A 14,796-nucleotide genomic window follows, 5' to 3' on the forward strand; every position below is an offset into this window, starting at 1 on the left:
GTTAATTCTAGACTCATTCTGAGGGGTTGGACACAGACCTCTTCAGGCATCTTGCTGTCAAACCCCAAAGTGGTCTAATCCAATAACTCCATGCAAAAGCATGGTCATGTGGGGAGGGGCCATCAGACACTTCCTCACTAGCAATCCATTTTGTTTGCCAGTTCATTTCTGTAAATGTAATGATGGTTTTTTAGGACAAAAAAATGAGTGCAATTTTGATTTTCAAAATTGCAGTAGTGCCTGGACTCACTAGTAGTGTTACAGCCTGCTCATTATTTCAAAAGTAGAAGATTTTCAGAACCATTTCAAAACAAAATTATATAAAAATCTGAAGTGTATTTTTTTTTCCAAATTGTTCATTAAAATCTTATGGAAGAAAATTAGAAACTTGTCTTTTGGCTGCAATGACTTTTTTCCCTGGTCGAATTTCAGTCATAAAAATCTACTTTGGAATAATATATTTTTTTTTGGTCATAGAAGTGTCAAGTGTCTTACTTTTTAAGTAGCTGGGGGAAAAACAGTAGGGAACAGAGATGTGCAATTTGGTTTTAAAAAAAACAAAGATCAAGCACAGCATTTTCAAATTTCAAAACTGGAGTTCTGACATTTCATAAATAAAAGATCACTTGAATTTTAATTTAAAGTATGGTATGCTTCAAAGATACTGAATGAAGAAGTCAGCAATTTAATACTTTGTATTTAAATATTAATTAGCAACATGCTAGGTAATGCTGTCTTTTTCTTCTAAAAAGGACAACATGACTGAAGTGTCCTCTGGGTGATTCACTTCTGGTTTTGTAAATTTGTATGTTAGGATTTTAAAGTCATGTCAGGGACATTGGTAACTTACTGTAAAGTGGCTACTACTGCAGTTCTAAAGCTGGGGCCTTAAAGAATGGTTACCCTTTGGAAAGGCAGATGTTTTTTTTCTGATTCCTTCCAGAATCCTTTTGAGTGCATTTTAAAAAATTGCTTTGTGCCTTGGAAGAAAGCAAGGCTGGGCTTGGAATTCAGAAATATGCAAATAGTTTGAATGCAAATAGAAAAGTACCCAGTTAAAACTTCCAGTGCTCATGTGTCAAGCTACCTGTGTTTTGTATTTTGAATTTTAGGAATCCGATCATGGGACACAAACTTGGTCGAATGCAACTTGGATCAAGAACTGAAGCTCTTTGTGTCTCGCCATTCAGCTCGATTCTCTCCTGAAGTTCGAGGTGAGTTTAAGAACAGAACTGCTAAATTACACTCTGAAATTGCCCTGGCCCAGTAGTTTTAGGGCCTTTTTAAAGTTAAGAAAACTCACCTTTTGATTGAACAGTTTCTTCATGTGGCACCAATCTAGTAGTCCAGTGATGGAAGCTTATTGTGGTAGGTGGTGTACATACAAAACAATAACTGATAAGGTTAGCTCTAAAGTGGGACAGAGCCAGAACTGATGTCACAGCTGCTGCACTACTGCAGCTCAAGCCCTGTGTTTCTTCCCAAAGGACTTGAAGTTATTTATCTTTCTTGGTATGAGAAGCTGCATTATGGTGAGTCTGCCTTCACTCCCAGGAACTTTCTTTGGCTTGTATGAGAAATCAGAATCAGAAAAAATCAGAAATGTATAGGGTTAGTAAGACTAAATCTCTTTTACTGCCTTTTTTTCCAAGCTCATTCTTCCTTAAGAGGATTCATTCAATAAATTGAAACTTTTGTTTACCAGTTTTGTGAAGTGTAAAGTTTGGGTTTGCTCTGGTTTCATGAGAATCAAGTGTTCGGTAAGTTTTCTAAGATCTCATTACACTTAATACCATTGCTGAATGAGTATGGATGAATTAAATTAGGTTTCTCATGTGAACACATATGACCTTTTCAAAGTAGTAGAGGTTTCTGTCATTGGTGAAATCATTGTGGCTGTATCCATATTGAGTGCTGTCATACAGTACAACCTACTACTGACAAGTGTTAAAAATTCCAACTTCTGGAACCTCTCTCATGTGTGGTGAAAAGGGCTATGAAATTTTGTATCACACTACTAAATCACCTTCCTGAGGTCAGTTGCTATACACTTTTGACAAAGAGACCCTGATGCCTTGCTAGCATGACAAATTGGTTTTAAATAATGTACAAAAATGTCTTGTGTAACTAATTTTTTCTTCTTGCAGCATATGTTAAAGCAGTTTTTGCTATATCTCCCCAGATCTAGAGAGAGTGAAGCACTGCCAGGGTTAAGAAAAAATTACATACTTCTAAGATTCATCCTCTGGTTTGAAAACCAGCATAACCAGTAAAACAATACACAGCATGAAGATTTTTGAGTAAAAACATATAGCCCCTTATTTATGTAGATGTAAACTGGGGCCTAAAATACTTGTCTTTCATTTTATTTGAAATGTCATGAAGCCGATTCAATGTCTCAGTGACATTTGTTGCTTTGCTTTACAGAGAGAAAATTTAAGAAATGCAAAATGCAGTGTATCCCATTTTTGCCATATCTTTGTTTTACTTTAAAAACTTAGATCCTATGTTACTCCTGTAGCAAAAATATTACAGCATGACTTGTGTTTTTACTGCCTCTTTTAGATTATACATTCTAATACCACTGCATGAATTAAAATAAACCAAATACTCTACTTTCATGTAATAAATAAGATAAGACAGTGCAGCCCTTTTTCAGCAGAAAGAATGTAGAATTGTTTAGGAATTTTTCTCAGGGAATTGTATTTTTGATTTTTTTTTCCCCTTATTGTCTAGACTTTGCTGTTTAATCTGTCATTGTGTTGAATTCTAGCTTAATTGCATGTGACTGGAATTCATCAACATATCTGACAAGCAGAAATGAATGTGTTTTTCACGACTGCTCAATCTTTAAACAATAAACTGCCAAAATCTGTGTTTACAAAGCATGAAGGGAGCCTGAAACTTGAATAAAGGCAATATCAAGGGATAAAGCAATCCATTTTGACCAACTTCTCATCTAAAATTTTGTGGAGAAGCGCATTTGTACCTCCAGAAGCCCACTGTACAGATAACAGAATTATTTTAGTTTCTTTCTGCAGTTCTCTGATATTGAATTCCGTATGAGGCTCCTTTGTATCCTCTCTGCTGTTTGGCAGAGAGAAGGCTTTTTTGTTGCCACATTCTAATAAGATGTCAGAATGTTTACTTTGTTACAGCACCCAAATATTAAATTTTGGGTGTTCAACCATTGAAACTATGAACTTTCAAAGAGATGATTGTAAGTCTGTATTCCTTTATTGTCCCAAACTTAGAAATGGATTTAGGTAACTAGGTGACGTTTTGTCCAAGGCAAGTGTTCATCCAAGGTGATGGGATTGCCTGTGGAATGTAATTAAACAACCTTTTTCTTTCCAGCCTTTTGAATCTGAAGTCTCTGTGCAGCTCACATATAGGGACAGTTTACTCTTGAGGAAGGCTTCAGGTTTTCTCAGGTCCGACTGCTGGCTGACTGGAGCCTGTTTGATTATCATGTTTAATTATGCTAATTGGGGTGGTGGCTCAGTACATGCTTGTGTGCTTCTCAGAACAGCTTGAGGATATGGACAGCAACAATGTGAAGGGTAGCAATTTTTCTGCAAAAGGAAGCTTGGAGGAAATGGGGCCTATCCCCGTGCCATACGCCTATGATGTCAAAAGAAAGACATGCAAGCGATTGTCTGTCAAAGCATTTGTGTGTTTTCACTTAAAGAATTTAAGGTCTGATGCCCCTCCCTGTGTAGTGATTAGCAATGTAGGTACTGGTACTGCAGGGAGCATGATTAGATCCCAAGACTATTTATGTGTTCTTTCCAAGGGGATGGGTTGTCAAGGTAATATTTGTGCACACTGTATTCAGCTGTTGGGCAATTTATGAGTGATTTGTGATTCCTTAAAAATAAGATTCAGAATGGAAATTCCTGCAGATCTTTTCTACTGCCTTGTAAAGCAGCTGACTTGGCAGACTCCTTAATTATTATTCAGATCTTGGAGAGGTGATGTTGCCAGGTGCTGGTGAAAAATGAGTAACAGAACTAATTAAATGGTTGCCAAGACAACAGGCAACGTGACTTTAAAGGGGTATTCCAGTGGTGCCTCTGTTTTCTTTGTCATGTACTGATAACTTCCATCTTATGGTAATATGAAAAGGACAAAAAAATGCTAACAATGTACAAGCTGGAAAAGAAAATGTGCATCTGGTAGTGAGGCAGAACAAGTGGAGAGTCTTGGAAAGAGCTCATTTGAAATTGCAGCTGTACCTACCAATCTTTGCTTAATTAACAAGAAAGTTTCAGCTGCATAAAGCATCCTCACAAAAGACCATGTTTTTGGGTGGGGTAGGGTGAAGCTGTTGAAGGCCCTTCTGTAAGATTTGTACACTGGTATTTTATCTGTCAGTTTCCATCTGGAGACACTTAACTGTTGCAGTGGTGCATATTCAAGCCTTTGTCTAGATAAAATCCATTTTATTTAAATAGCTGCTCGCCCCCAACCTTCTAATAAATGCTCAAGCTATGCACTGTGCCTACTTTGTCCTTTGTCCTGTGGTTGTCAAGAACGTCTATGCATTTCCTATGTGAATAGTACCAGAAGGCCTCCTGTTGCCCATTAGCCAGTGCAGAGGCCAGCTGCTGACTTAAGTGAGTCCTTCCTTACCTGTGCCTAGGACTATTTTATTGCCAGCCTACCTGCAGCCAAGGGGATCTTGGCAAAGTGCAAGACATGTTTTATTTCCTCTTGGCAGCTATCTGCATCAGCAGCAGCAGTGGGCTTGCCTCCTTTGGGCTTCCTGAGAAGTCTTTGCTTTATGGTACTGTCATCGTTCCATAAAGCCTTAACAACTTCCCTTCTGACAGTTACCATTTCAAAAGTTATGGTTTTGGGCTGCTCATAACCTGCGGAGAATTTTTGGATCTGGGAATTTCGGTCAGCAATGTGCACAGCTCTGTACTTCAACAAAGTGGTGTATAGTCTCATTTCCTTTGTCAAAGCAGATCTAAAACCACTTAACGTCACACCTAGTAGCTTGCCATGTGAACTTGTGGATCACTAATAAAATCCTGAACAGCATGGGTTTTGTGCTGATTTACTTGAAAACTGCAGTTCATCAAAATTCCTCAAATCAGGACATAGGTACTTGAGCTAAACCTATTATTTGAAATGAAAGAAAGGGAAAAGAAGAAGTCAAGACCAGATTTTTCAGGTGCTATCAGAATGCTATAACTGCCTAGGAATTAATTTTGTTTAAGATCTCAGGTGGCCTGGTATGCGCATTTAGGGATATGCTACAAATATGATTCTTCAGGTATTCAGAGGCTGTGATCATAGCTGGAGTAGCTATTGAGTGGGATCATTTTAGCTCATTATACGTTTGGGGAAGTTAATTTTAGGTGGCTGCAAGACTTGCTTTGTGTCTCAAAGTATATGCGCATTGAATGAAAGAAAATGGAGGCAGACTGGAAAAGGTAATTGAGCTGACTCACGCTGCAGTGGCTGCAAATGGTGTCCCTGCAGGGTGACCTGCAGCTGCCACTGGTCCAGGGCTGCAGCCGTGGAGCTGCTCAGCAGCACAAAGCCAGGAGCCTCTGGGTCCTGTTGGAGGATGTTGATGGGAGCAATATGCACTGGACTGCTCTGAGCTTTTTGTGGGGAGATGCTAGGATTTTGGTGGTTTGGGAGAGGATTACAGTGTAATAGCCTATGTGTTTGGATACAAGAATTGCAAAAGCCTTCTTTTCTTGGTACTTTTTAAAATTCTAGAGATTCTAATAAGTCTCTTTATCATCTTTTTTACAGTGAGTAAGGTGTTGCACTTATGTGACAATCATTCTGGCATTGACTTCCATTTCTGCTTTTTTTAGGAAAGATCTCAAAGAAAATTAGCATGCATTTGCATTGCTGCCAAAACACTGGTACCTGCTGATTCACACTAAGCTATTAGTGTGAATCAGCGAAATTAGTGAGAGGTTATTTTTAAATGTCTGTATCAAAATTAAATACAGTCAGCTCAATCATTATAGAATAGCCCCTGTTTTGTGGGAACAGGTTTTGGCTTGTGTGAGGCAGCTACCAAAGGCATGGGATTAAGTTAGTTATGAATAATGATAGCATTTTAACCTCATTATGAAATTTGAATCCCCATTCCTCTTTATTAGAATGAAAATTGAGCATACCTAATATGCTTATAATATTCACAGGTATATTCACAAAGGTTACTTTGTTAAGGGTTTTCTGATAGAATTATAATTCTTAATGTGTTGCTTGTGAGATTCTTTAATATTTTTTGTAATATTTTGTCTATGTGGGATTTCTGAAACTGAAAATTTCAACAGTATTTTATTTCTGACCTCTGCCCAGTATCATTTACAGATGACCTACCTTCTATCTCTTCCATCATGGATTTATGATAAATATGTAACCAGAATATCATTACCACTTTTAAAATCTAATTTCTTTTTGTCACGTGCAACATTTTTGTCAGATGTCTATTTTTCTTAATTTTGTTAAGATTTACATACTTTGCTTTTGTGGAATTCGTTACTTTCTCGTCTAATTTATCAGTTACTTGAGAGAAATATTAAAGGTTTTTAATTGGTCTTTTAATGAGAAGAGACTGAATCCAAAGATCTCTGAAATAATTGGATTGGATTTTGGATTAGAGAAAGTACTATGTAGTATTTTGAAGTTGGAACAAAAACAAAAATACCCCTAATTGGCAAAAAAGTGAACATTTTGTCTTCTTTCTTGAAAGATACAAATATTACTTCATATGAAGTGAATTGCCTACCCCTGTATTCAGAGGTAGAACCAGACCCCAAGTAAGAAGAGTTGAGACACTCCCTGTCTCCAGACTGGGTGGAATGGGGAGCTCATGTTTATTCCCACTGCCATCTGTAGAATGAGAGTTGACACTGTGGCTACTGATAGCGACCTTACAAGTGCTCCAGCTGTCATCTGCCTTGTAGAGACAGGTACAAGAGGTGCATCCATGCTGGCTGCAAATCTGTGTGATCCTGACTGCCAGGAGTATTCAACAGTACTCACAGCCCCTATGAGTAGGAGAGTTAAGCACTGCAATCAGTCCCAAATAGAAAGCTGGATAGTTTTGTAAGAAAGGTGCATGTTTTTGCACCAACCCCCCAGATGGTCCCACCAAAAAGACAAGATTAGTTTGGGGTCGTAGTTGCTGGTGGTAATCTGTTCCTAGAGCTGAGAAGAAAAGCAGTGCTTCTGGTGACCTGGATTTGCAGATTTTAATCTGTTTGTGATTCAAAACCAGTTGCTGATAAAATAAAGATTGAGTGTAAAAATTGTATTAAAATAATAACCAATTCATAAACAAACTTGTGTGAATTTCAGTATTGTTTTGGTGTTGCAATTTTGTGTATTTTAGTACTTCAAAGCTTGTCTGTAATGGTGAGATAAGTCACCATCCTGTGTCCCTCTGCCTCTGTCTCATGCATTGCTATGTGTGGGACATTGTGCCCATCTGCAACTCTGGAAAGCTTGGGGTGTTATTTAAAACAAGCAATCAACTTCACAAAAGAACCCTCCAAAGCAAAAAAAAAAACCAACCAAAAAAAAACAAACAAACAAAAAAAAACAAACAAACAAAAAAAACCTCTTGTGAAAGAGTAGCCATATTCTTAGCCTGTATAATCTGTGAGTGATTCTAAGGAACTATGCAGACTTTCACCTGGAAGTCAACTCTCCTCTGTCAAAGGCTGCCTTTGGAAGCTGGGCCAGTGTCACGACAGTTCTTTCCTGCAGTCTTTTATTCAGAAAAGACTGATGCCAGCTTTGGCTCCCATGTCCTGAGTAATGAATAAGCTTTCCTAGGTCTTTTAAGCTCTTCATAGTGGATTGAATATCTCCCCCACACCTGAGAGACTGGAAAGAGCAAAAGTAAGAAAACTCATTGGTCCAGATAAAGGTGAGTCAATAGGTGAAGACAAAACCAAAGGAGCAACCAAAACCAAACCAATTACAATGGTGAAGAAAATTGCTCAGCACCTCACACAGGCAAAATAATTCCCAGCCAGTCTCTGAACAGCCCCCATTTTGGTAACTAAAAACCCCACCTTCCTCCTCTACTCTAGCTTTTGTTGCTGAGCATGGTATTTGTGGTCCAGTCAGATTTTTATTTGCTGACACCATTGTTTACCTTCTCAAAGTAAAGGGGATGAAATTTGACAGAGCCCTAAGAGAGGCCAACTGCAGGAGTCTTGCTTCTGATCTTAAGGCTTGGAAGCAGTACACATCCTGTCATGGGTATTATGGCCTTCCAGCATGCTTTCTTAACCTCAGACTGTGTCCTGTAGTTTTCCTGGTCTTCTAGAACTTGCACAACACTTGGAAAAACTTTTTAAAAAAATATATCTTTTGTATGTGGCCAGTACTTTAAACAGATATAGAAAGTAAGCCTTCAAGAGTACCTTGGAATAGGATTTAATGCTTGTCTCAAAGCAATAATTTAATGGCATTGCTCATATAATTTATATAGTGCTATTGATTTTTTCAAACTTAGCATTACTAGCTGCAAAGCTCAAATTCTAAAAGTTCATTAGACATGGAAGATTTAAATATTTTTCAATACTAATTAGGCTTTTGCACATTTACCATTTCCCAGCAACTTTACATATTTTAATCTTCCTGTCCCCTGTTTCAGTAATTCCATTCTTTTTATGTTTCGATATGCTATCTTATCTATCTATCTATCTAAAACCTACTCTTAAAAAGTAGGGATGGGTGTCTTTGATCATAGGACCATCTCAATGGCCTAAATAGTTTGGGTGCACCAATTGTATTCTTGAAGACTCCCTAGTGAGAATACTTGCTCTGCACCTAACAACCCTCTGTACCTATTAAAGCCTGTAAGTATAACAAGAATCACATTTTGTGTTCAGCTTTGGTGGGATAGTGTCATTGTATGTCAAGCAATGGATTATCATGTGAAAAGAGACTTTGCCAACATACTCATTTTGTGATGAATAGAAGGATTTTAAAATATTAATCTGTTAGGAGCTGTTGAGTGGCGGAAGCTCATTTACTGGGTTGTGCTAATTGGTGTGGGTTGTGGGTTCTCCACAGCCATTTGTAGACAGTAATCAGAGGAAGGAGAGCAAGAACATCAAGCCAGCAGATTTCCTTAAACATGATAGACTTACTGTTCAATCTCTTGAACAGTATAATGCAGCCATTCATTAGACCCCTAAATACCTAAAAGGGTATTGTTTTCATTTCTGGACCTTTTCATGGGCTATGTGCACCCTTTGTAATTAATTTGTTTTAAATTAAAAGTATATTCTGGGCCAAGAAATCAGCTTCTTGCAGAGAATCTAGAAAATACTTCAAGATTCACTTTATTTGGTGTATCTCTACTTTTTTGAGTTTCACACAACACGTTACATGCTTGAAGAGTTGATGCTCCTGTGACTTTCATTCCTAACTGGAATTTTCATGCAGTGTCGGGAGACAGCTGGTAATCTATGTAATTACATGTGTCCTCATGAATTCCTAGAGTGCTCTGAGAATCAAGTGAGTTTTAAACACAGTGCTGCTCTCCAGGATAGCAGTTGTGTGTTGTATTCAGTGTGTTGTATTCAGGGCAATATTCCAATCCTGGCAGATTTAACACTTTTTGCCTTCGTGTCTAGACTTTTAGTCAGGGACGATGTTAAAGAAGGGAGCGCCCTAAGATCTTTCTTTCACAATGGGAAGTGAAAGAGTGTTATGCAGGGCAGTCCTGTGTAGAGCTAGCCCGACAGCCACAGATGAGCTGGTACCTCCACCCAGGAGAGTGCAGCCCCAGACTTCAGTCCCTTGAAGAAGAATGATCTCACCAGTGATGGGCCTCTCAGAAGATCCATCAGGAAAGTCTCACCACACCAGCATTTACCTTCCCCACAACTCTGAGTTAACAGGGCTCTACTGCCTTGTTTCAGAGATAGCTTTGGTAGCCCTGCAGAGGCAGTTTTTGCATAGACACAGCAGAAATCAAAGGCTTCATTCTGTGACACTAACATTAAAAAAATGTTATTTTCCTTATTTCTTTAAATTTCTTAAGCTTATTTTAAACCTTGTATCCTGTTCCTTTCTTTCCCAAAATGCTGTTTTCAAATTAGCAGATGTTTTCAGGACTTGAGAGAAACTTGTGTTCATCCAAGATGATACTTACCTTCCTTTATCCATGCTCTTCCTCTTGGAGCCTTCCTATATGACAGAGTAAGTCATGGTAACTTACCAGTTGGGTTTTGTTAGATAGTTTAGGTAACTTAGTTGGTTGTTGGCTGTGGAACTGGATGCCATAAAACATTTCATCAATTATCATTGAGGGGGAAAAAAAAAAGAGAAAGAAAAGGTGTTTTCAACTCAGCAGAGACAATTCTGAAACCAGCAGAGAGATGGCTTCTGTGCATCTTGCTGTAGTCCTATGATAACAATCACTGGATTGTAAGTGGAGTTACCAGACAGTTACCAGAGGCTTTGTCCACTGTTTGTGGTCAAATCACAAACTGGCCACAGAAAGCTTGGAATCACTTGCTCTAGGTGACGGCACACTAACAAATAGATTCACTGCTGAGTTTGATTTTTTTTTTTTTCTATTTGTACTGTACAATTTTCCATGTTCTCACAAAATAGTTCATAAATTCTTGAGACTTACTTTTGAGATCCAGTGAAACAGGAGAATCACAGAATCATAGAATGTGATGAATTGGAAGGGAAGTACCAGGATCACTGAGTCCAGCTCCTGGCCCTGCACAGGACACCCAAGGAACCACATACACCATGTGCCCAAAAGCGTTGTCCAAACACTTTCTGAACTTTATGAGCGTGGTGCTGTGACCACTTCCCTGGGGAGCCTGTTCCAGTACCCAGCCACCCTCTGTGTGAAAAACATTTTCCTTGTATCCATCCTAAACCTCTCCTGACTCAGCTTCATGCCACTTCCTTGAGTCCTGTCACTGGTCATGAGAGTGAAGAGATCAGTGCCCATCCCTCTGCTTCACTATCACAAGGATGTTGAGGACCACAGTAAAGTCTCCCCTCAGTCTTGCCTTCTCCAGGCTGAACATCCAAGTGTCCTCAGCTGCTTCTCGTATGGCTTCCCCCACAGAAGAGCAAGAAAGTAGAAGCAATCTCAGTCTTTCAGCTCTATTCATATTTCCTTGTAATGTATGATATCTTTTAAATTGTTACAATTTTCAAAAGTTAGTCTTTTCCAGTGCAAAATAAAGGTGTAATTCTCTTCTGGTTCAAAATCCATTCCCATCTAAGTTTCTATGTAAAATTAATCATATCATGCAGGTAAAGCTAGTTTATTGGAAAAACAAAACAAAACAAAACAAAATAAACCTTCAAATTAGCAGTTAAAAAAAAAAGAAAGAACAACCAAACAAACCCAACCAAACAACTGACCACACCATGTTTCTTAACTTTCCCATTTTTGGAAGTTGTCTTACAAGGAATTGTGCTCCCTCATGCTGCTTTACCAGCAGATGGCATTCTCAATGCCCATGCTCACTGCTGTGCAGTAAATGATCACATTCTAAAGTCAGTATGAATACTTCTGTAATGTTTTTATGTCTTAGTTCTTAATGTGAGACATATGTTTCTATTTTTCTCTGAGATCTTGCTGGGAGTTTAAATTTCAGAGACTTCAGCTCTGTTGACTGTGAAAGATGAATCCCTCAATGTGAAATGAGCTCAACAAACTTCAGATCTCTCAGTGTCAATGAAGGAAAAGCTCATTCAGGTCAAGAACTTTCTCAGAGTTCACAGATAGTGAACACAGATATCTCAAAGACCACAGACAGTGATCATTTTATGGAAAGGCTTAACATTAACTCTGCAGAGCTAGTAGGGGAAAAAGCAAGATCATTATACACAGCTAGATTTGTGCATAAATTAACACATCTCTAGATACAGATAAGAAAATCAGCCTGACAAGATAATGTATTCTCTGTATATTCTGGGTAGCTCCAAGAGGCCTGAATGTCTCCTGTTCGGAAGCTGCAATATAATCCACAGTAAGACCTGGAATAGTGCCTGTCTCTCTCAGAGCACAGGGTGGAATAAAAGACCTGAGACCTAAGCAAGTAAAGTCTGACTCACTTGTCAAGTTTAGTATATCTCAGTTCTTTTCCCTGTCTCCCTGTCTCAGTCTGTGCTATGACTTTCTGTTAGGAATATAGGAGTGCAGTAGCAGGTAGTTTGACAAAGCAAATCAGTGTTGTCCATCTAAAAATACTTGTAAGTGTTCGTACAAGTTAAGTCCCTGTGTGGCATTTTTACTTTCTCAGAGATGGGAAAAAAAAAATCACAGCTTTCTAAGTGACTGTAGAACACATAAATCATAAATTGAGCTGTATCATAAATCAAGAGACCTGAAGTTTACTTCTTAATTTTGTCCCTGAGCTATGTAGAGACTGATTGTGGCAGTCATAGTCAGGTGCTGTGGATGACCCATGATTGGGATTATTCATTTGCAGTAATGTAATGGCATTTAATTCTTTTTGTCTTGCTTCAGCTTTCCATCAAGGCCAAGTGTACCAGTAGAGAATCTAATGTCAGTGATTTATGCAGTGTGGTCTTCATTAAAATTCAAAATGAGGACACCAACTCTCTTCAAATAAGCTAGTAAGATACTAGCCAGATGTTAAATGTAAACACTAAAGGGATCACTCAAATTGATTTGAAAATAACAGTAATAGAGATGGAAAGCTGAGATTAGCCATTTGTGAAATTGTGTAATTCCTTCAGATTTCTGAGTTGTATTAAAAAAAGAACACATTAGAACCTTTTTATTAAACAACACCTGCATACATTTGCATGGGGAAAATCTTTTTATATATGCAAATACTGATAAATGGACAATCAAATACTTTTCATCTCATTTAATTGTGGTGGAGTAGCAGGGCTCTCAATGCTTACTGAAAGCAGCTCTTTGTTACCATTCATTTAAAAAAACCACAACCCAAACAAAAAAAACAAAAAAAAAAAAAACCAAAAAAAAAAAACCAAAAAAAAAAAAAAAAACAACCACAAAAAACCCCAGAAAATGCCCAAAACCATAGACAGCAGTTTATCTTATTGTGATTACTAAAAAACACTTTGACAAATCCTGCTTTTGAATGAGTGTAAATTATGAGGAATTTTACTGAAAACGGGCAGGTCTCTCTGGATCTACCCTGTTAGGTGTTAAGGCAGCATTGGACTGCTGTTGAAGAATTGCAGTCTGTAGATCCTAGGAATGCTTGTGAAGAGCTGCAGTTTGTGGATCCCATCTACAGAGAGTTTGAGGGATATGGCTGTAGGAACTATGGTTTGTAACAGGTTTCTACGTGTATTAACATGCAACACTGCTGGGTTGCTGTGACACCACTCAAAATAAAGTATAGCACTTCTCTTCTATGGTATCCTTGCCAGTCTGCATGGTGCTGGAGCTGGAAATAAATTGACTTCTATTAGACTTAAACCTCTGTAGGAAGCTGAGTGTCTCTACAAAAACTGTAAGCCAAGCTGGTGAAATACTGCCTCCCATCTTTAACAAAGCTCCTTGTCAAGTGGGAGTGAAATGCTTTGAAGTGCTGCCACTAGGTTGTGGAAGTGTGTCTTTTGTGATTGCTAAAACTTGCCAGCTTTAAATCGAGGAATGCTTGTAAGGTAAAAGTTAAAATGTCATGGGGAAATTAAGGAAATCACATTTTGATTACCCCTCTGAGTTTGGCTTAATGATTGACACAACCTTCAAATCCCGAGGAAAGAGAAGTGCCAATGAATAGTCTTTTGCCTTTTGTCACCTCTCTTGAGCCATCCCCCCCACTCTGCATGGCTGCTTATCTCATGGCTGCGGGTTAATTAGGAGAATTTAAGGCTGAAGATGTGGAAGGGAATTTAAATTGCATCTGTATGGATTAGGATCTGTTGGAGTTCATTAGTATGCAGGCACAGTTCCTGTCCCTTTCTGTGCCTCTGCCCAGAGCTTGCATCTTCCAGGCATTTCCACACTCCCTCAGATCTGTTGTGCCTTATAGGCCTGGCCCGCGTTTTCATATTAGCACAGTTTAATTAGGCAAGGAGATATTGCCGTGACTCCAGAATTATCTGTGGTTATGATAGATCAATATTTATTACAGAGATTTTTTTTTAAAGAAATATCTGCTCTGTTCGACAGGTTTGCTCATTCAGAGGCCCTAGAGTCATTTAAGAAACAATTAAATCCTCTCTGGTGGGAAGTGGAATATTAAAAAGGATTAACACTGACTGACCGTGTATTCTCTCTAGTTTCATCTGCATTCCTCTGCTTTGCTATTCTTATCTGATACATAGGTTTGATAGAGGGAGTTGAGTTTGGGGACTGCTGCCCTTTCCTTGCAGCGCTCCAGAGCATAGTGGGATGATGTCAAGCGGGTCAAGGCATTGGCTAAAAATTATCAAACCCAAATGTAAATATATGTAGATGTAGAGTAATTTGCAATCACTGTGCTGGGAAGAAGTTTCTACATAATTCCATTAAATTTCTTATTATCCAAATTTTCAGTGAAAGGTGAGTGTGGCATAGTGTAGTGTTCTAAACACTTAGGTGAGTGGCCAGGTTTACAGGGGCCATACAATAAATGCCAAATGAGGAGAGCTTGAATGACCAAGTCATTATTCATTCTCATTTCATGATTTTTCTCCTCAAATTAATTTTAGTATTTTCTACAAGGGAAGCAGTTTTCCCTTTTGGGAACATGTTAGAACAGTATGCAAATTCTGCTAAGTTATGAACATTCACAAAGGTCTTGAAACAGAAGCCATAAATCAAAACTTTTT

General features: G+C 38.4%; 1 protein-coding gene across 1 annotated transcript in view; it reads left to right on the top strand.

The window, feature by feature from the left end:
* MAP1B (microtubule associated protein 1B) overlaps positions 1 to 14,796 on the top strand; it is a 70,028-nt gene that overhangs the window by 3,702 nt on the left and 51,530 nt on the right. Inside the window, exon 2 of the mRNA XM_054652056.2 lies at positions 1,113 to 1,214. Coding sequence (XP_054508031.2) covers positions 1,113 to 1,214 — 102 coding nt within the window. The remainder of the gene's footprint in view (positions 1 to 1,112; positions 1,215 to 14,796) is intronic.

This window comes from Agelaius phoeniceus, chromosome Z (assembly GCF_051311805.1).
Source record: "Agelaius phoeniceus isolate bAgePho1 chromosome Z, bAgePho1.hap1, whole genome shotgun sequence".
NCBI lineage: Eukaryota > Metazoa > Chordata > Aves > Passeriformes > Icteridae > Agelaius > Agelaius phoeniceus.